The sequence below is a fragment of the Physeter macrocephalus genome, chromosome 11 (assembly GCF_002837175.3).
Source record: "Physeter macrocephalus isolate SW-GA chromosome 11, ASM283717v5, whole genome shotgun sequence".
In the NCBI taxonomy this organism is placed as follows: Eukaryota; Metazoa; Chordata; class Mammalia; order Artiodactyla; family Physeteridae; genus Physeter; species Physeter macrocephalus.
In genome coordinates this window covers 38,992,938-39,013,843 of record NC_041224.1, presented here as the reverse complement: position 1 = coordinate 39,013,843, position 20,906 = coordinate 38,992,938, and the positions used below count along the sequence as shown (strand labels likewise).

Here is a 20,906-nt window from a genome sequence, read left to right as displayed (position 1 = left end):
GTGCTGATATGGCTACAGGGCCCTTGAACCAAGTCTGCACCCCACGTACATCCCTCAGTCGGCCCCAAGAAATACTGAACGTGAGGGGTGCTGTGGTGCGTAAATTTATGTGTCAACTTGGCTGAACCACGGTACTCGGATATTTGTTCAAACATCAGTCTAGATGTGGCTGTGAAGGTATTTTTCAGATGAGATTAACATCTAAGTCAGTGAACTTTGAGTAAAGCAGATTATCCTCCATAATATGGGTGGGCTTCATCTAGTCAGCTGAAGGCCTGAAGAGAAAAAAGCCTGATCTCCCTGGAAGAGGGGATTCTCCAGCAGACCACCTTTAGACTCAAACTGCAGCTCCTCCCTGGGTCTCGAGCCTGTGGTCCACCCTGCAGATTTTGGACTTGCCAGCCTCTACAATCACAAAAGCCAGTTCCCCAAAATAAATGTCTCTCTCTATATATACACATCTACTTGGTTGTGTTTCTCTGGAGTACTCTGAGCTAATACAAGTTGCCATTCTTTTTCCATGTTCCAGAGAATACTGGGAGCTCTAGAATGTCTGAGGAGAAACATCAGACCCTCAGCCTCACTAATAAAAACTAGAAAACAAATTAATGAATGTCTCTCAAGGAAGCGGTACACGCCTTGACCCTTGGTCAAACCAAGAACACGAGGAGACACTGCGCGCTCACAGCCGTGCCAGGCTCAGAGCATCGGGGAGGGGGGACACGATGGCTTTATTTATTATTGAATGAAGAACCAGGCCTGCGGCCTCAGTGGGGGCCCCTGGTCCCCCGTAAGGGAGGTGGAGAGGGCAGTGCTCAAGGCTTGTGTTTCCAGGAAAGCAGAGAGAACCTCAGGCCGGTGAGAGGGCAGGCAGCACTTTCCCTGCACACCGGCCAAAGCCAACGCGGTACCCGTCCCCCTGGCAGTGTCCTGCAACAGAGGAGGACAGAGGTCAGCCACGAAGCCGCTGGGCTCAGGGGAACCAACGCCCAAGCAGCCACAGTGCCGGTCCGCTTAGCACGCAGCTGGGCCCAAGGCAGGAAGGCGCCATCAGAATGACAAACAGGTATTTTCGACAGAAAAACAAGCTTCTCCAGAAGCTGGGCAGAGCTGCAGGAGCACCAAGATGGAACTCCAGGCCCGCCCTACTGTCAGGGACCCTCACAAGCTGTGCAAAGATGGCACAATGGCTTTCCTGAGAGATAAAGGAATAGGTAAGGGTCAACTCTCCCTAAGTAAGTCTAAGTTCAAATCCTAGGCTTGCTAATTAGCCTGAGGCTAGACTGACTGGGTTCAAAGCCTGGCTCCTCCACCTACTGGCTCCATGACCTTGAGTCCCCTTGGAACTCAGTTTCTTTTCGTTTTTGTTTTTTTTATTTTTAATATTTGTTTATTTGGCTGCATCGGGTCTTAGCTGTGGCACGTGGGATCTCTGTTGTGGCATGCAGGCTCCTTTAGCCTAGTTGCAGCATGCGGGATCTAGTTTCCTGACCAGGGATCAAACCCGGGTCCCCTGCATTGGGAGTGTGGAGTCTTTATCACTGGATCACCAGGGAAGTCTCTGGAACTCAGTTTCCTCATCTGTGAAATGGATCTAATGATAGTACTCGCTGCGCAGGGCTGTTGCAAAGATGATATGAGTGAATACACAGAGAACTCCAAAAGAGTGCCTTGCCCAGAGGAAATGCTCAGTGTCAGCTATTATAATGATTATAAGCTGGGGGATCAGGGGCAACTTGTTTAACCTCTGAGCTCAGCCCCCTTGTCTGCAAATGGGAAGAGCAATCCTTACCTCTCAGGGTTGTGAGGATTCGATGAAACATGTGGCTGAAGCCCTAGCACGACATCTCTCCCAGAGCAGATGTTAAACAAATTCACTCAATTCCATTTCAACAGAAAGGCAGAGAGGAGGAGGCCCTTGTCCCTGGACCCGAGGAGGGTCCACTGAGTGGGAGCAGCTGTCTGAGTCAGAGCAGAAAAGTCTATGAGAAGCTGGGAGAGCAGCACGGAGGAGACAGGAGCAGAAAGGAGGGAACATCAGAGCTGGGACTTGACAGGTGGATACGAGTTCACCGGGGGGACACGATGAAAAGGGTGTGCCAGGCAGAGGGAACAGCGTGTGCAAAGGCACGGAGACCCAGGAGAGAGATGCACGAGGTGCATTTATTCCGTGAAGCTGTTGTGTGGGGTCCCCTGAGAAGCCAGATTACAGAGTGTTCTTAGAAGCCATGTTAAGGAGTTTGAACCTTTTCCTGAGGGCACTGAGGTGACTCAGGAGTTTTCAGCAAGACAGTGAAAGCTGTGTTTTACAGCTATGTTTTAAACAGCGCCCTCTCCAGTGGCCCCTAGAGAGAAGATAGATGGAAACACAGAGATTTACGAGTGTCAGGCCTATACAGAGGTTCCAAGGCTCCCCAGATTGAGATGCTTCTCAAGCACCACGAGCCAGGGCAGTGCTGAGGTGACGGCCACCTGGCCCATGACGAACACGAGGACCACTGCAGGGGACGCCCGTGACCTTGAGTTACACAAAACACCACCAGACCCCCTCACCTGCTGAAGATGACCCCCAAATCTGGAGTTAGGCTTTCTGCTACCCAGTGTGAAGAAGGGAAAGCAAGGAGTTGCAATATTCCCACAACCGAGAGAGACAAATTGAAGCTCACTGCTGAGAGGACTCCCAGCCAACCGAACACTGAGACCAAAGACAGCTTTGGGAGACGGGGTCAGGGACGTCCCAATGGGCCCTTCCAGTGAGCCCAGGGACGTCCTCACGGCCACCTGTAGCTCAGCACAGCCTACCCAGCCTGTCTCCTCACACTTTCCCACGCCTGCCCAGTCATCCTACCGGTCCTCCCTGCGAGGGCTGCTCTGACTGCTGGCCTTCTCTGGGGAGGTGGCAGCTTGGACACCAGCAACATCCCCAAACCAGCCCCTCGCCCTCCCTGGCATCACCGAGGCACATCCTTGCCACCCCAGCACTGACCCTTAACACTCAAGTGTCACCTTTTGTCCAGAGCAACATCCTTGCCTATTCTGTTTCATTATTTTTCCATCAGTCACTTTAGAATCTCAATGCTCAGAAATATTCGTGTCCCTGGGCGGGGGGAAAAAGCCTATTAAAGCAAAACCTGGCAGAAATTCATCAATCATCTTGGCAGAAATTCATCAATCATCTATCAAAGCAGCTCACTCCAAGCTGCAGCATTTTTAAAGCGCCTTCTTCCTGGAGAGCTGCAAATACTGAGAGGGTGTCTTCCTCCTCCCCATCCCCAACGCCGGGTGCTCTGTCAATCACATTGCTCCTTCCTGCCCTGGGTTACAACAGAGCCACCACCCCCAGCAAACAGCACTGCCTGCTTCCTGAGAACAGATGCACGATTACATCCTGGTAGGAAAGCCGGCCACTTCCTCCCCATTTTACAGCTGGCAGGCAGATGGTCTACATGGGGTTTCTTAACGTCAGAGACGACCTTTTGAGTCAGATGATTCCTTCTCATGAGAAGCTGTCCTGTCCACTTAGGATGTTTAGCAGCATCCCTGGCTGCCATTAGGAGACAGCCAGAACTGTCTCCAGACGTCGCCAAATGTCCCCCAAGGGGCAAAGCCACTCTGGTTGAGACCACTGGCCCAAAGGATGAAAAGTGAGGCTCTGCACCCAGCTGAGGAAAGTCTTTCCAGGGTCTTTCCAGGCTCCCAAGCTGCTGCTTTCCAGTGCAGGGAGGAGAAGCTGGGGGCAGGTGCGTTCAGGCAGGGACAGAGGGCCCCGAGAGGCCAGAGCATGAGGAAAGTCTGCACCCAAGTCACAGCATGCCACCGAGCCCTGGGCAGAGGGGAAAAGCAGCTCCCTGCCTCCCTGGGTTGGGCTCCATCAACCATGGAAATGGAAGGGAAAAGTATACTCATCTCCTCTGGAATGTTATCTGATCTCACTGGCCCTTTCCTGAAAACTGACCCTCTGCCTACTCCCCACTCCATCCCACCAATGGGAATGAGAATCCATAGCTACAGCCCAGTTTTCCAGCTTCCTGGAATGCCACGCCTGCAAGCACACCGGGGTGCACCTCTCACCTCCCAGAGGGAGGAGATCCCAAGGTCCAGAGACAGGAGCCAGACCCAGCTGAGTTACTGGCAGAGCCAGGCTTGAAACCAGGGTTTTCTCTGCCACCAGAGCTTCAGGGGAGTCCCAACTGTAGTTCGTCACTGAATGAAACTAAAGGAAGTGATCTGGGAAAGCAAATGGGAAGGGCTTGCAACTGTGGGGAAGTGAAGGTGGTGAGCTTTGCATTCCAAGGGAGTTGGTTGCGTTCCAGGGCTGTCACCTGCCAGCTGTGTGATTCTGGTCCAGCTACTTCACCTCTCTAGACCTCCAATGGTTCATCTATAAGTCAGAGTAATAGCACCATGGGAATTAAATGTGATAATGCAGGTAAAGTGACATGCACGGTACCTAGCACACAGTAAGTGCACGATAAATTGCTGTTGTGTTACTGTTGTCTTCACTGTGGTTTTCTTGTGTTTCAGTTAAAGATTGTGTTTTAGTTAATGATTTTGTGTTTTAGTTAATGATAAATAGCTTTAGGCTAGACTTCTGGTTCAAGATAGGGCATGATTCTATACATTAACACTTTCCTTCTCTTATATTCCTATGGAAATGGTCAAAGCAATATAGATATAAGGGAAAAGTCTGTGGCAACACTAGAAACAAGAATGGAATGGAAATACTAAAAACGATGGAACTTGTGTTGGGCATTAGAAGACATGGAGGATTAAGAATGGTGGGAGGGGGGGCTTCCCTGGTGGCGCAGTGGCTGGGAGTCCGCCTGCCGATGCAGGGGACACGGGTTCGTGCCCCGGTCCGGGAAGATCCCACATGCCGCTGAGCGGCTGGGCCCGTGAGCCATGGCCGCTGAGCCTGCGCGTCCGGAGCCTGTGCTCCGCGGTGGGAGAGGCCACAGCAGCGAGAGGCCCGCGTACCGCAAAAAAAAAAAAAAAAAAGAATGGTGGGAGGGGGTGGAGGGTGTCCCAGGCAGCAGGAACAGCCCAAACGCCTGGGGTTGGCAGCGGGTGCTCTGTTCTGTAGACAGAGGAGGCCTCCTTGCCCAAAAGGTTGGCCAAGGCTGGAGCACAGGAGTGGATACCACTGGTTGGGCTGGGGCTTTTGGTCTCCCAGAAATGAGAACCACATGGCACCATAGGCAACATGACATATTGGTTTTAAGAGCACAGACCCTGGAACCCAACTGCCTGGGTTCAGATCCTGGTTTCTACACTTTATCATTCCAGTGGTTAGAAACGGATTTGGGGAATAGTCACCCATGATGAGAGAGCAGGGAGATGACAAGGGGGCATCTGAGCGGGTACAGCCAGAGGAGTAGGAAGAGGGCTGGAAAAGAGCCACAGAAACCCGGCCTGGCTTCCAGCTAGAGGGTGGCTCACCCAGGTCAGGTGCCAGAGGGGTTGTGGCAGGTGAGGGCACAGCACTCCACCCACTGTGGTGACCTCAGCAAAGGCAACACAGCTGACACGCCCATGCCCCCCGTCCACCTCCCCACGTGCGAGCACAGAGCTCAAGTCTCAGCCACGTTCACTTGCTAGAATTTGTCAGGCATCTCCTTCAGTATGAAATCTCTTCTTCTTGTTTTTTTGTTTTATTAATATATAACTTATACCTCTTCTATTGCCAAATTGTAATTTTTATTCTTGTTCCAGGGAATTCCACCAATCTGTTCCTGTTTCCCTCTTTTCTTGCCAACATGTGCATCTTCAGATCCAAGGAATTGCCTTTCTCTGAATTTCTCTGCCTGGCCTCCGTAAATCCTTCCGGAGCAAGGCACTGTACACAAACAAACAAGCGACCCTCGCAGCATTTTGGTTCCTTCCTCACCCCTTCCTTGACTCAAATGCCAGAACACATGTGAATCCCATCTGCCTGTACTCATCTCCTTTCTTCCAGGCCCTGGGCAGCTGCCAGGTCCACAGCGGCTTAGCTGGGGGCTTATACAATAGTGACAAGAGACAGAGCTGAAGCCGTCATTTCCTCCTCTCCCATCCCATCTCCTTCTTTCCTTTTCTCAAACCAAAACTTCAGAAAACACTTTCACTCAATCCACAGAACCACGACTGAGGGCCTGCAGTAGTTCTGGCAAGCACTGTAGGACCTCTTGATCAAAGCTGGCAAGGGAATCAGAAGACCCGAACCGTATCCTGCTCCCTCAGTGTGTGAATTTCCGCCAGTAACCTACCTCCGATCAACCTAAGTTTTCTACTCTGTAAAATCGGGTCAATGACCTTACCCAAGGGCTTCTGTGAGTATGAAACAGAATCATGGAAGTGGACGTGGCTGTAACATGGTTGGCCCCCACAGATATTCAGAAACCGTTAGTTAAAACCGGTATTAGAAAGGGTATGATAGGGCTGTAGGAACAGTAGGGGCAAAATGGGTACTTACTGATTAATTCTGGATTTGCTGCTGTCTTGAGCTCTGCCTGCATCTTCTCCACTAAATCCACTTCATTTATTCAACCAACCAACAACCACACTGAACACCCACTATGTGGCTGGCACACAGTCAGACTGCAGAGAGAGGTAAGGTCTGGACCTTGTCCTCTAAGAACTCTGTAATGCCCCCCAAAGGTATCAAATACTAAACCATGGAACCTGTGAATGTTACCTTATATGGTAATGTTTTTGCAGATGTGATTAAGTTAGGGATCTTAAGACAAGGAGCTTATCTGGGTGGACCCTAAATGCCATCACAAGTGTGTCATAAGAGAGAAGCAGAGGAGGCAATGTGAAGACGGAGGTAGAGACTGGAGTGATGTGGCCTCAAGCCAAGGAATGCCAGCAGCCACTAGCAGCTGGAAGAGGCAGGGAATGGGTCCTCCCCTTGAACCTCTGGAACAAGTGTGGCCCTGACAACACTTGGACTTCAGACTTCTGCCCTCTAGAACCATGAGAGAATACATTTTTGTTTTAAGCCAGCAAGTTTGTGGTCATTTGTTTCAGCAGCCCTGGGAAACCAATACAAGCTCTTAGCCAAGCATGGAAACAGACATGCGTACAATTAACCAGAATTCAGTGAGTTGCTGGTGGAGAGGACAGACTGATTCTCCCTGAGCAACCAGAGAAGGCATCATTTGAACTGAGCCAGATTTAAGCTCAAAGGTCTGCAGGCAGTAGGGAAAGCAGGGTTATGATTAGAATGAGGCTCAGTGGGGAGGACGGAATCAGATGAGGGAAGGGTATGAATTTAATGAAACAGGCGACAGGGTGCCACGAGAAAATCAGGAACAGAAGAGTAAGAGGGGGAAAGCAGACCTGAAGGATGATTTTCCAGGCACCATGAGCAGGATGGATTGCAGGGGGCTGGAGCGAAGCTGTGCAAGCAATCCAGACACAGAAGGATGGTGCTTGGAGCAAGCCAGCTGCACAGAGATGGCAGGACACTTCAAAGGGACGGCCGACAGGATGTGCAGATGAAATGGGTCCAAGGTCCCAGCCCACAGAGCAGAGAGTCAGCAGTACCAAGACAGGGGCAGGAAGTAGGGGTGACAATAGGACACGGGAAGGGAAATGTGTGGTCAGCAGGCAGAGACCAGGATGTGGAGAGCAAGTGCAGAGAACCGGTGCCCCTTTAACCTGCCCGGAGGGCAGATGGGCATGGCTGATTCCCACGCTTCAGGTAGGGACTCCTATTAAGGAGGGGGTCAGGATGCTGGGCATTCTCAAAACTGGGTTCTGGAAAAAACAGCAATGACAATGAGGACAACGGTGAAGACCATCACCAATTTTAAGCACTCACAAGGTACCATGCACCTTGTTATGCTCTTTAGATATTCTCAAAGGGGTTAAGAATTGGGGTTCTGAAGATAAGCTGCCTGGATGGGAAATCTGATTTCATGACTTACTGGTTGCAAGATCCTCGGCAAGTTATCTACCCCCTGCTAGGCCTTCATTTTCCCACCTGTAAAATGCAGGTGCAGCAGTGACAGTGGAACATGACCCCAGGGGGCAGATCCTGCACTTGCCTTGTTCACCACTGGAACCCCAGCATGGGAGTCACAGCAGCTGCTCCAGAAACGTCCCCTGAAGGAATAAACTGGTTCGTCTCATCCTTACAACCATGCTGTGAGGTTAACTACTGTATCTATCATTAACTCCATTTTAAAGATGAGGAAACTGAGTCCAGAAAGGTTCAGTAACTTGAGGAAGGTCACAGGGCCGGTGGGGATGTGGGAGTCCAAGCTGCGCCTGACTGAGTAGCGGGCTGCTGACCACGGCGGTGCCTTCCTCTCCAGCAATGATATGTGCTGGACAGAACGGCCCCCCAAGATGCAAGGGGTGCCCTGACCTCCTCGGAATGGCCTGCTGGGAGATCTCGTCACTAACTCAGCCAGGTCATAAGGCACAGGGTCATAGGGCACAAGGTCAGAGGACACAGGGTCTTTGCACTGCAGAGTCCAGAACCATGGGAACCTGCCATTATTTTAGAATTTCGCTCAGGGAGGAAGGAGACAAAGCGGGACTTCTGCAGTCTTTTTGGTTCAGGGAGACTCCGATTTAAAGTCCCTGGAAGGGACATCCCTGGCGGTCTAGCGATTAAGACTCTGCGCTTCCGATGCAGGGGGCGTGGGTTCGATCCCTGGTCGGGGAACTAAGATATTCTCAAAGGGGTTAAGAATTGGGGTTCTGAAGATAAGCTGCCTGGATGGGAAATCTGATTTCATGACTTACTGGTTGCAAGATCCTCGGCAAGTTATCTACCCCCTGCTAGGCCTTCATTTTCCCACCTGTAAAATGCAGGTGCAGCAGTGACAGTGGAACATGACCCCAGGGGGCAGATCCTGCACTTGCCTTGTTCACCACTGGAACCCCAGCATGGGAGTCACAGCAGCTGCTCCAGAAACGTCCCCTGAAGGAATAAACTGGTTCGTCTCATCCTTACAACCATGCTGTGAGGTTAACTACTGTATCTATCATTAACTCCATTTTAAAGATGAGGAAACTGAGTCCAGAAAGGTTCAGTAACTTGAGGAAGGTCACAGGGCCGGTGGGGATGTGGGAGTCCAAGCTGCGCCTGACTGAGTAGCGGGCTGCTGACCACGGCGGTGCCTTCCTCTCCAGCAATGATATGTGCTGGACAGAACGGCCCCCCAAGATGCAAGGGGTGCCCTGACCTCCTCGGAATGGCCTGCTGGGAGATCTCGTCACTAACTCAGCCAGGTCATAAGGCACAGGGTCATAGGGCACAAGGTCAGAGGACACAGGGTCTTTGCACTGCAGAGTCCAGAACCATGGGAACCTGCCATTATTTTAGAATTTCGCTCAGGGAGGAAGGAGACAAAGCGGGACTTCTGCAGTCTTTTTGGTTCAGGGAGACTCCGATTTAAAGTCCCTGGAAGGGACATCCCTGGCGGTCTAGCGATTAAGACTCTGCGCTTCCGATGCAGGGGGCGTGGGTTCGATCCCTGGTCGGGGAACTAAGGTCCCACATGCTGCGCAGTGCAGACAAAAGATAAAAAAAAATTTTTAATTTAAACAAAAATAAAGTCCCCGGCAGCCAGCGTTGGGGCGAAGGCCAGTACAAGCAGACACAGACCTGGGACTGCCAGAGTGGGGATGAGTTGGGACAGATGGCTTCCTGGCCAGATGCTTAGGACAGTGCCCGCGGGCGAGGAGGAGAGGACGCCCGCGGGTCCCGGGCCCCTCACCTGTGATGATGACTTCATCCCCGTCCAGCAGAAACTTCCTGGTCTGTCCATTCCCCAGCTCTATGGCCCTCGTTCCCTTCCACGACAGCTCCAGCATGCAGCCAAAGCTCTCTGGCTCCTTCGTAACAGGAAAGGGAAGAAGGTGTGATATGTATTTACATCATGGTGAGCGTGGCGGATCTGGTGTGGACAGTGGTTAGCAAGGCGGGGGCCGGGGGGCTGGGGATCCCGTGGCCCTCAGAGACCTTGCCTCGGTGGGACCACTGCAGAAGTGTCCTCGAGGCCGGGCACCCTACCTGCCCTGTTCACTCCATCCAGGACTCGGAGGTGCGGGATGCTGGACGAGCGTGCCCAGGCACCTCCTGCCAGGCCCCTGCCCACTCCAGAGACTGCGGCTTACCCAGAGGCTGCCGTGCCTGACCCCACCCACTGGGGAGAGACTCTCCATCAAAGAGCCTGCAGTCTCGACCTTGCCGGAAGTGACTGGTACATGCACCACCCCAACGTCATCACCAAGGGCTCACGGAGGGGGGCTGGGGGGAATCAGTGGGCCACTCATCCTGGGTGGGGGCACTGTGAGGTGGTGACAGCCAGACACTGTGGTGGCTTCCTGCGTCGGCCCCCGTGTCACTCTCACTCTCCCCCAGTACACAGACACAGCCTCTCATCCCTACATCAGCCTCTTCTGAATTTGAAAAAGAAGCCCCTCCTGCACCCAGAGATGGATGAAGCTCTGAGTAGGACAGAGTTGAAAGATACACCTGCTTCGGGCTGGAATCCCTTCTCAAGGGAGAGCTGAGGGCCCTCCAGTCTGTAGGGGGAATAGGGGTGCTCCAGCTGGGCAGCCCCCAAGGCAAGCAGATACTCACCGGCCCGCTGATGGTTCCAGAAGCCAAGAGGTCCCCGGGCCGCAGGTTGCAGCCATTGACACAGTGGTGAGTGAGCTGCTGCAGCATCGTCCAGTACATATACTGCGGGCGAGGGACACAGAGGTGGGGCGGGCAGGGCGGGCTTCTCCCAGCCTCCTGGAGCAGTCTGCCAGCCTGCGCCACTCACTGAGGCCTTCCCTGGGCTCTCTCCCGGCCCTCAGAGCAAGGACAAGCTGTTCTCCTGCAGCTACCCTGTGACCCTCCCCGCCTCTCTCCCCACCCCTTCACCGGCTACAGCCCCCACTCCTCTGCTCCTTCCAGCCCTCCCCTGACCCACCTGCTCCAAGAAGCGCTCCCCGAGGAGCCGACCTCACTGCTCAGACCCTCAATCTGCAACGTGCTCATCTGTCCATAATTCCACCCTCTCCTGCGATTACCCCTGAGTCCTAAGTTGAAAAGGTCTAGGTCCTCGTCATAGCAGAAGCTTCTCATGAGCAAAGACCTCCTTTCCATTCTCCCACCCTGGGCTCTGGAACAGACACTGGGCAACAGAGCTGAAAGACTCAAACAGGACCTCAGCGCAGACTGAGGGATGAAGGAGCACTGAAGGAGGTCAGGCTTGGTGGGGGCGGGCCGAGGACCACACGCCCCCCGAGCAGCTCGGAGGCAGCACGCCTGCGCCTCTCCAGGGTCACAGCTTCTCAGATCTGCCACTCCTGGAGCTACACATCCAGGCAGAGGAAATCTTAGAAATGGATTCTTACCCAAGAGACCCCTTCAAGGAGGCCCCCTTATTCGTTCTTAGTAGCCTAAGGAGCCCAGAATAAAGTTAAATTAGAAGGGAGGCTGGAGGAAAAAGGAATACATTGAATCAGAGGATGTTCAAATGGTCAACAAGCATATGACAAGGTGCCCAGCTGCATCAGTCTTTAGGGAGATGCAAGCCGAAATCACAATCCCCCAGAAAGGCGGAAATGAAAAGGCCGGCGACATCACGTGTTGACTTGGATGTGGAGCAGCCAGAACGCTTATAGGCTGCTCGTGTGAGTATAAATTGGAACAAGCCCTTTGGAAAAGTGTTTGGAAGTACCCCTCAGCTGAGTATGGATATATATCCTCTATGACCCAGCAATTCTGTTCCTGGATATCCACCCAACAGACATGCGCACATACATGCACCAAGACTTGGACTAGAATGTTCACAGTAACTCTACCAAAAAAAATGGAAACAGCCCAAATGTCCATCAAGAGTAGAATGGAAAAATCCATCGTAGAACATTTATACTGGGAACACGATACAACAGCCAAGAATCATGAACTGTCACGGCAAACTGCAACATCGTTGAATCTCAGAAACATAATGTTAAAACAAAAGAAGCCAGACAGAAAAGAGTATATACCATATGATTCCGTTTTTATAAAATTTAAAAAACAGACAAAATGAATGTAGGGTAACAGAAGTCAGGAGAAAGTTTACACCTGACCGGGAGAGTGGTGATGTGCCTGGAAGGGGCCCCAGGGGACAGCTGAGGTCCTGGAGGTTTCCCATTTCTTGATCTGGGTGCTGGTTGCACAGGGATGTTGTTTTGTGAGAATTCATTGAGCTGTACACATAATGTGTGCAACTTCATATTTATGTGTTATGCTTCAATTAAAAGTTCACTTTAAAAAAATATGTCACTCTGATCAACCCAGCCCCTGGCAAGACAGAAGTCAGGGACTAGCCCCTTAGAGGAATATCTATTTTTCCCCAGGAAAAGCACTGGCCGTGTCCATGCAGCCTCCATCTGGAGGGGTCTGTGTGACCTCCTGGCCTCTTTGGAAAGAAACAGGGCCATGGAAGCTCTAGGCCCACATGCTGACCCATCATCATAGTCCAAAATGGATGCTATTCCCCTGGTCCTCCCAGGAAGAAAGGTCTCCCTCACTTCCAAAAAGCAGTTTGCCTAACTTCAAAAAAGCTTACCTTAAAATTGGACCTGCATATGGTAGCTGCTTGGTTCATTCCTTCTCCTGTTGGGTAGACAAGACAAGTAACAATGACAAAGATACTTAATTCTATTCATCAAGGAGGGAGGGACCCACCTTGTAGGGGGAATTGTTTTGTGGTTTAAGCTTCCCATTGCCTAATGTGATTCTACCTAAAGAGTCCATGAACCAATGAGCTCATAGGATATCACAGCTGGGAGGCTTCCACAGAGAGGATCTAGTCCACTGATGGCAAAGAGATGCACACAAGACACCACTTCCTCCTCCCACACCCACAGCAGACAGCACAAATTGATCACAGAACTGGTATCCTCTGAGATCAGATGTAGCCTCAGAACGCCCCCTTAACGCGATGCTCCTGGAAGCTGATCATCAACTGGAGATAGTGTACAAGTTGAAACCGACTTGCCATACCCCCCAGAGCCCTTTGGACAGCTGGGGCCACCTGTCCCCTGCCAAACTCCTCCCGTGATGGATAATGTGCTACTATTTCAACAATATTTATTAAACAATTACACACCTACTACACACAAGGTACCAGGCCATTGCTGTACCATTTCTGAACAGTGCTCATAATCAGAAAGCTCTTCTACTCCCCAAGGACTGGCCTTCCTTCCCTGGCCCTGTCTTCCTTTCTGAGGCTGCACAGAACAGGTGTGCTCATCGGTCCCATGGAAGGTCAGGGTCCCCCAAGCCTGCTTCACCCAGACCCCAACTCAGAACATCAGAACTGCACATTCAGGACTGGTGTGGGGAAGGGTCTTGGAAGCCAGCCCTGCACTCGGTCCTCCCTCTTCCAGGTCTTTCTACATCTCCGGGCACTGCACCTTCCTGATAATCTTGTCCCTTTCTCCAACAGTGCACTCCCCTGGATGTTTCCAGATGGGCAGGATGAAAACAAGACAGAAATGAGCTCCAAAGAGGCATTTGTGGGTAGGAGGACACCAGCCTAGAGCTTATGACATTTGGCTGTAGTCTCAGCCTTTCCATCGGCCAGCCAAATGACTCGGGGTGAATCCTCTCTGAGCCTCACTTTCCCAATTGATAACATGAAAGAGTGGGACCAGCACAGTTTTCCAGGGGCGCTCTGGCGGCTATGAGGCTCTTCCTAGGAGCCCTTTCTTGTGTGGAGCATCCTACTCCCGAGAGAGACAGCTCCTTCCTCTTCCTGGTGGACACGGCCTGCTGCCAGAATCACCTCCGTGAAGGATGGAGACCCTGGAAGCTGCAGTGAGAGAGCCACAGCAGAGCCTGGGGTATATAAACAGAACAAAAGGAGGAGAGAGATCTAGGAAGAAAAGAGATTGGCCAGAGTGTGGCCCAGGAGCTCTGTGTGCATCCCCCAGACTAGCCCTCTCCCAGAGCCAAGGGCCCCCATCAGGATCGGAAAATGACACCTGATTCTACCCAGGTGCAGGTGCTGTTCTAGACCCTGATGTGAATCGACTTGCTTACCGCTCACAGTTACACCTTGAAGTCGATGCCACCATTATCCCACTTTCCAGACGACAAACTGGCACAGACAGATTCAGTAACTCGTCCTAAGTCCCACTGCTGGGCAGGGGAAGAGCCAAGACTGGAACCCCAGCCGTGGCCTGCAGAGCCCGGCTCTCTCTTACTACTGTTCCACCGGCCTATGACCTCAGCGCAGCCGGGCAGCCTCAGGGGGGCGCGGGCCCCGCTGCGAGCCTCTCAGGGCTGACCGAGAGCAGCGCCCGGGGGCTAGGTGTGCTGGCTCGGTGTGGTCCCAGAGGGCAGAGCCAGGCCCATGAGGACAGGCTTTCAAACGGGCACCGGACAAAACATGCCACCCAAGGGTGAGGGGTTGGCAGTGGTGTGTGAGCAGAGGCTGGGCAGACTTTGGTTGGAGAGGCTGGAGAGGGGATTCAAGTAGAGGGTGGAGGTCCCAGACTCCACGGGTTCTGGCCCTAACAGCCGAGAGCCCGGTGCTACAGGGCTAAGGCCATGTGGGCCCCGTGCGTCTCGCAATGAGCACAAGGGTGTCCCTTCCTGTCCTTTACAAGAGCCCCACGTGTCTCCCAGTCTGCAGCAGGTGGCACCCCGTCACCTCCCCCTTTCAGAAGCTCAGCAGCCACCTGGGCAATGGCACTTGGGCACAGGGGTCCACCCAGCTGCTGGACACACCCTTCGACCCCATGACAGTACCTTTCAGAGTGACAGAGAGATTGATGTCGAACGTGTAGGGCTGGTCGTGGCGGAGATACGGCAGGGGCTTGGGGTCCTGTGAGGGTAGAGCACAGCACAGAGGGGCTGGGCCAGCGGGACGAGCTGGCCCAGGCTGAGCCCCACAGCCCAGCACAGCAGCTGGCAGAGACAACCTGAGGAAGAAGGGGTGTCCCCTCTCCAGGGCCCAGCACTGTGTCCCTGGACACTGGGGGGCGAGGGTGGTCATGTGTGCTAGACTCTGGGAAAAGCAGCCAAGGGAGGGGCATCGGCAGCTCAAAGGTAGAGAGAGAGGACCCAGAAAGCCAGGGAGGCGAGCGCTGGGGAAGGGGGACAGTGGTATGCGGGAACAAAGCCAGGCCTGCAGGGAGAGGCCAGGCCAACAGAAAGGGAAGGCGGAAGGCAGGGGCGGCCGACAGAGGCGCTCAGCCCTCCTAGTGCTGGATTCAGTGTGTAGGCAGCTTTGGTAGCCAGGCCAGAAGGTCTGCACTTTGGCCAAAAGCAGTGTTTTCCCAAAGAGCAACATGTACCTGCATCACTAGTGGGCCATGAGACAATGCGGGGTGATTTTATTTTAATGGTTATGTGTTTCTTTTTATGATTAATTTTGTGGCTAGTAATGTGGATAGGGACATAAAGTTCCTTTTCTAAATATTATGAGAGTTTTCAGATGGAAGCTGTTTTAAAGAAAAGCATTCAATAAATAATCGTTCAGAAGTGCCAAGGGTCGTGAAGGTTGCACGTAAAGGGTCTTTGGGAAGGGCTGGCATGAAGGGAGACAGAGCCCTGAGGTCTCTGGCAAGGGTGCAGCAGTGCCTGTGAACAGAGATCTGGACCAGGGATGGAGCCTGGAGGGGACGAGTAGAGGGTGTGACGGCAGGCCAGGCGGTCCTGGGAGGGCGGGACTCACCAAAGACGGAAGAGACAAGTCTGGGCGGCGACTGAAAATGATGGGGAGGGAGATGCTGTGGCAGGAACCATAGAGGAGGGAGCAAGGGGACGGGGTGAGAGCCGCACAGGAGCTTCGCGAGGCACTGGCCTGTGGGGAAAGACTCCAAGTGTGGGAGCACAGCTCCATGGGATGACAGGAAGGCTGAGAGGTGTCCAGGAGCCACGTGTGAGCAAGGCGAGATGTTCAGGCGAGGGGGAACGGGACCGGGGGAAGGGCAAGGCTCAGAGCTCAGCTAGGGCTGCCCGTAAGTGGAGGATGGAGGACGGAGTCGGCTGGAGCATCGCAGGACTCTAGGAGATACAGGAGAACCAGGACAGGTCACATGCCAGAAGCCAGGGGGAGAGAGTGCCTAGGAAGAGTAGGGGACCACCAACGGGTCCACACTGAAGAGGGCACAAGGCCCCAGCACTGACCAAGGTCACTGGGCACTTTGGTGAGACCACCGGTGCTGATGGGGTGGGAGCAGCGGCCAGACTGTGACAGGCTGAGGAGTGAGGGCTAGGATTGTGAGACGGGCCTGGACAGTGGTGCAGGGACAGGAGGCTCGGGGAACACGAGGCTCAGAACCAGGACGGACGCCTTGCTGTCTGACTGCATGCTGCATTCTATCAGTTGGGCTCCAGGGGGCGCCATCACACAGAACACAACTTGTTGACCTGGAAAGTTGTACAGCGTGGTGATACTGGAAGGGACCCCTTTTCCTGCCAACTGGCCAGTTCCCGGCCTCAGAGAATTCTAAAGGTTACAAAATTCCATGTTCTCCTCAAGAACTGTGCAGGGGGCAGGGAAAGCACAGGGCAGAATGATTAGTGCCATGCCTGCCTGGAGGGTCCCACAACCAGGACCCCTAGCACATAGGCATCCTCCAGACCCTCTCCATGCCTGCTGGGCAAACAGCCTCGGAGGCAGAGGGGCCTGGGTTTGGGACTCCTTGCAGAGGGCGTGCTTACCTGCTCCGGGTTGGGCACAGCAAAGGGCATGAGGGCATCCATGGGCACCACCCACGGAGAAATGGTGGTTCCAAAACTCTTCCCGAGGAACGGCCCAAGAGGGACGTACTCCCACTTCTGAATGTCTCGAGCTACAGAAGAAGGGCCGAGCAGAGCTTACAAAGGCTGACCGGGCCCCGCGGCAAGGCTCCCCCCTCCCCTTGACCAAGGAGCACAGACACTCAGCACAGCCCTCCCCCACCCCCGGTGCTCTGGCCCCAACCAGGCTGGCTGCCCCAGGGCCAAGGACAGAGGTCCTCTGAGGTCACTGTGCCAGGCTGCAGCAAAGAGAAGGATGACCAGAGGGCAGGCAGGATACTTCCCCATGAAGGGGTTGGAAGCTCATCCTCATACTGGGAGGCAACACTTGCTGAGATTCACGGCACCACTGTCCTCCTACAAATGGCAGAGGGGTTGAGATGGGCTCAGAAACTAGGCTGCTCTGTTTGAAATCTTAGCTCAGCGACTAGCTGAAGTCGTCCTTGTGCCTCATTCCTCACCCGTGTAAAACAGGAATAGTAATATTATCAGTGTCTCGTAGGGATCTGGCAGGAGAGTCCATGTGACGTATTCAGCCCCGGGCCCGGCACAAAATCGCTCAAACATACTAGCTGTGACATCAGCCTTGTCCCTGTTCAACTTACAAGAAAACTGGAGCTCACAGAGGTGAAGTAACTGGCCAAGAGCTCAGAGCTGAGAAGTCTGTTTGATACCCAAACAGACTGTTTGGTATACCCACACACTGTTTGAGCCAACAGTGGCTCTCAGCCACTTTGACCGGCACCAGACCCGGGAGACCATCCACGGCTTCCCAAATACCCAGGCTTCACCCAGAGCAGAGCGTGCGCAGGAAACTCAACACCAGGACGCCCGACATCCCGTAATTACCACTCCAGTCGTTCATAAGGACCATTCCAAAAATGTGCTCATGGGCCTCAGAAATGGGGATCGGCTCTCCAAATTTGTTCCCAGGGCCTACAAAGAAAGCCTGACAAGGGGAAAAGTTGATGAGAATCTGGCTCTGACCTGCTGCCCCAGGTCACTTGCCTGGAGGGTAAAGGTCAGGCGTTTCCAAACCCCGGCTTGGGACCTGGACCGCTGCGTACGAATCCACTGTATTTCTATGTTATGACTGGCACCCGAGTAGACAGACGGCTACCCCGGGGACATGGTGAGCAGCTGCGTGCCAGTGCCCACCCAGGGCCCCCACTCATGGCCCCTGATCACCAAGGCAGCCCCCTTTCCCTCCATCAGCCCACCCCACACCTCTGCCCTTTCCCCTTCACCCGATACCGTGCTCTGCATTTTAAGATTTGACAGCTACACCAGGCTTGTGAAAAATGAAAATATCAGGGTTTGTATTCGTGTCACAAAAAATCAGAAGGCCTCTGTGATGCAGCAAAGAGAGCCAGCCGGGGCGTACCCCACACCCCAACCCATCCATCACCCACCGTCTCAGAGGAAAGCATCATCAGCACAACGTCCAGGAAACAAGAGAATATGTAGACATCATTGGGGGGGGGAAATTGAGAAAGATAACTGTCACAAAAGCACACAAAATCAGCTATGACATTTGCAGGACCTAGGTTGCAGTTATATTCATTCTGTGACAGTGTTTAAACATTGCAAATTTTTGTCAAGATTCTAAAAAAAGGGGAGGGGGAAGGGCAAGCTGTGACGAAGTGAGAGAGTGGCATGGACATATATACACTACCAAACGTAGGGTGGATAGCTAGTGGGAAGTAGCCGCATGGCACAGGGAGATCAGCTCGGTGGTTTATGACCACCTAGAGGGGTGGGATAGCGAGGGTGGGAGGGAGGGAGACGCAAGAGGGAAGACATATGGGGACATATGTATATGTATAACTGATTCACTTTGTTGTAAAGCAGAAACTAACACACCATTGTAAAGCAATTATACTCCAATAAAGATGTTAAAAAAAAAGATTCTAAAAAAAAAAAAAAAAAGATGCCATTTTATAGAGAATCTTACCACCATCGTCAAGATTATCTGTGCTCCCGACCTGTCACTGTTTCTCCACACTATGACTTTCTATTTTTCCTCTGCCTGAGACCATCTGGGACCTGGGACCCTTTGCTGCAGTGCTGGCACCTGGACAAACCTCTCCTTGAGCAACAAAATGCAAAGAAACTATATGGGACTAAAAATAACTGCGTGCATGCGCAGGTGGGGCAAATTATGGACAAAAAGATACAGAAGACCAAAAACCCAAGTGCCATTTCTGAAGAGCCCGGAGCAAAAACAGGGTACTGCGCATGCCCCCTGCACACAACACCACCTAAGGGGTGGGCAGACCACCTAAGCCAACCCTCCGGCCCAACCCCTGGACACACCCCTACCCTCACCCCAGATAAGGAACAAGCCCGCCCTGCCCCACACCCACCCGCCCACCCCCGGCCCCCGCTCAGGGAGCATGCAAGGGAAACTGTTGTTTGTTCTCGCTGCCCCCGCTGCAGCAGCAGGGGCCCCAGTAAAGCCTTGCCTGAACTTGTCTGCCTCTAGTCAATTTCTATTAATTAAGGAGGCCAAGAACCCTGGTCGATATCATGCCCACCCCTTCCACCACCCCCCTGTCCCCCCCACTCCCGAAACAGGAACCAACACAGGTGAAGCATCTGTCTGCAGAGTCCTCTGTTCCCCCAGAGAGAAGACCCTGGCCCCCAAGCAGGGGGCCCTGCTCTGGGGTATCTGGGTTGGGAGACCTCCTCTTAGGGTTCACGGGGCAGCCTCACAAAGGCATCAGGGGGCAGAGGGCTGGCCGGTAACGCCCTGCTGGGACTAGGGGACTAGTGCCCACTTGTTCCCCTCCTCTGGACAGAATCCAAAGAAATCACAAGGCAGGGCTGGAGCTACAGGGAGGTCCGGCCTGCCTCCAATCAACCTAGATTCCCACGCCCCCAGCCCTACCAGCGGACTCCGCAGCCCCTTCCCTCCACCTGCATGAGGAGACACTCTGAGCATCACCTGAAGCCCTGAGTGCTGACAATGAGAAGCCCCCCTCCATGGCCTGGCCGCACCTCCCTGCCCCGGGCCTGGCTCCGCTACCCAGCATCCGACGACCCGGCAGAGACTGAAGACACTGCTGGGGTCCCTGGATCCTCCCCTCCAGTTCAGCTCCTCTTTCCCATCTCTTTCCTGGTCCCTTGACCTTGGGGGCTTCCTGGAATGCAGTGTCCCTCTCAGAATGCACAGCCCTGCAGCATGAGGGGTCCTTGGGGTGAGGGAACCAACTGGATTGATGTCAACATCTGGCTGTGAGATGGCAATCTTGCTGTGGAGGATGTTACACTGGGGGAGAGTGTGTGAAGGATTCTAGAGCTCTCGGTACTGTTTCTTACACCTGCACGTGAGTCTACAATGATCTCAAAATAAATTTTTTAATTAAAAAAAATGCACAGCCCTGAAATAACCACAGTTCTGAGGTTGTGCAGGTCCAGCCACAAGTGCAATGGGGCTGATGTAGCTGATTCTTGTTATTGGTAATAATTATATTCTACAAAGTCATTAGAAACACTGAGTTAGCAAATACAGGTATATAGCTTCTAGGGGAAATACGGGGTTAAGTTCCTGCCAGCCTCTGGTCACAACATTCACATCAACAAATCAGCATATAACCTTGCTTTGTGTGTACTTCTGTTTAAGGACACCTGGTTTCATACACAGGCCTACCTTGGTCCTATTTCAGATTTGGTGGCAGACCACCGCAATTAAGCGAAGATCTCAATAAAGCGAGTCACGCGAATTTTTTTTTGGTTCCCAGTGTTTATAAAAGTTAGTTATGTTTATGAAATAATGCCATTTGCAGCAACATGGATGGACCTAGAGATTGTCATACTGAGTGAAGTCAGAGAGAGAGAGAAATATCGTATGTAATCGCTTATATGCGCAATCTAAAAAGAAATGATACAAATGAACTTATTCACAAAACAGAAACAGACTCACAGACTTAGAGAACGAACTTATGGTTACCAGGAGGGAAGGTTGGGGGTTGCGGGGAGGGATAGTCAGGGAGTTTGGGATTGACACGTACACACCGCTATACGTAAAATGGATGACCAACAAGGACCTGTGTATAGCACAGGGAACTCTGCTTGATATTATGTAACAACCTAAATGGGAAAAGAATTTGAAAAAGAATAGATACATGTATATGTATAACTGAATCACTTTGCTGTACACCTGAAACTA

The 20,906-nt window shown here is 52.8% G+C and overlaps 1 protein-coding gene across 5 annotated transcripts in view; it reads right to left on the bottom strand.

Annotated features, from left to right (window-relative positions):
* The window catches only part of FAH (fumarylacetoacetate hydrolase), a 50,710-nt gene that overhangs the window by 8,335 nt on the left and 21,469 nt on the right, over positions 1 to 20,906 (bottom strand). For 3 of the 5 annotated variants that reach the window (XM_028495645.1, XM_028495646.2, XM_028495647.2), the window contains exons 8-13: positions 17,585 to 17,684; positions 16,658 to 16,788; positions 14,738 to 14,813; positions 12,549 to 12,595; positions 10,583 to 10,684; positions 9,714 to 9,831 (exon numbers count right to left, since the gene is read on the bottom strand). In XM_028495645.1, the coding sequence (XP_028351446.1) occupies positions 9,714 to 9,831; positions 10,583 to 10,684; positions 12,549 to 12,595; positions 14,738 to 14,813; positions 16,658 to 16,788; positions 17,585 to 17,684 (574 nt within the window). Of the gene's footprint in view, positions 1 to 696; positions 931 to 9,713; positions 9,832 to 10,582; positions 10,685 to 11,403; positions 12,147 to 12,548; positions 12,596 to 14,737; positions 14,814 to 16,657; positions 16,789 to 17,584; positions 17,685 to 20,906 lie in introns of those variants that run through there. The other 2 variants (XM_007126338.3, XM_028495648.2) reach the window with 2 other exon arrangements.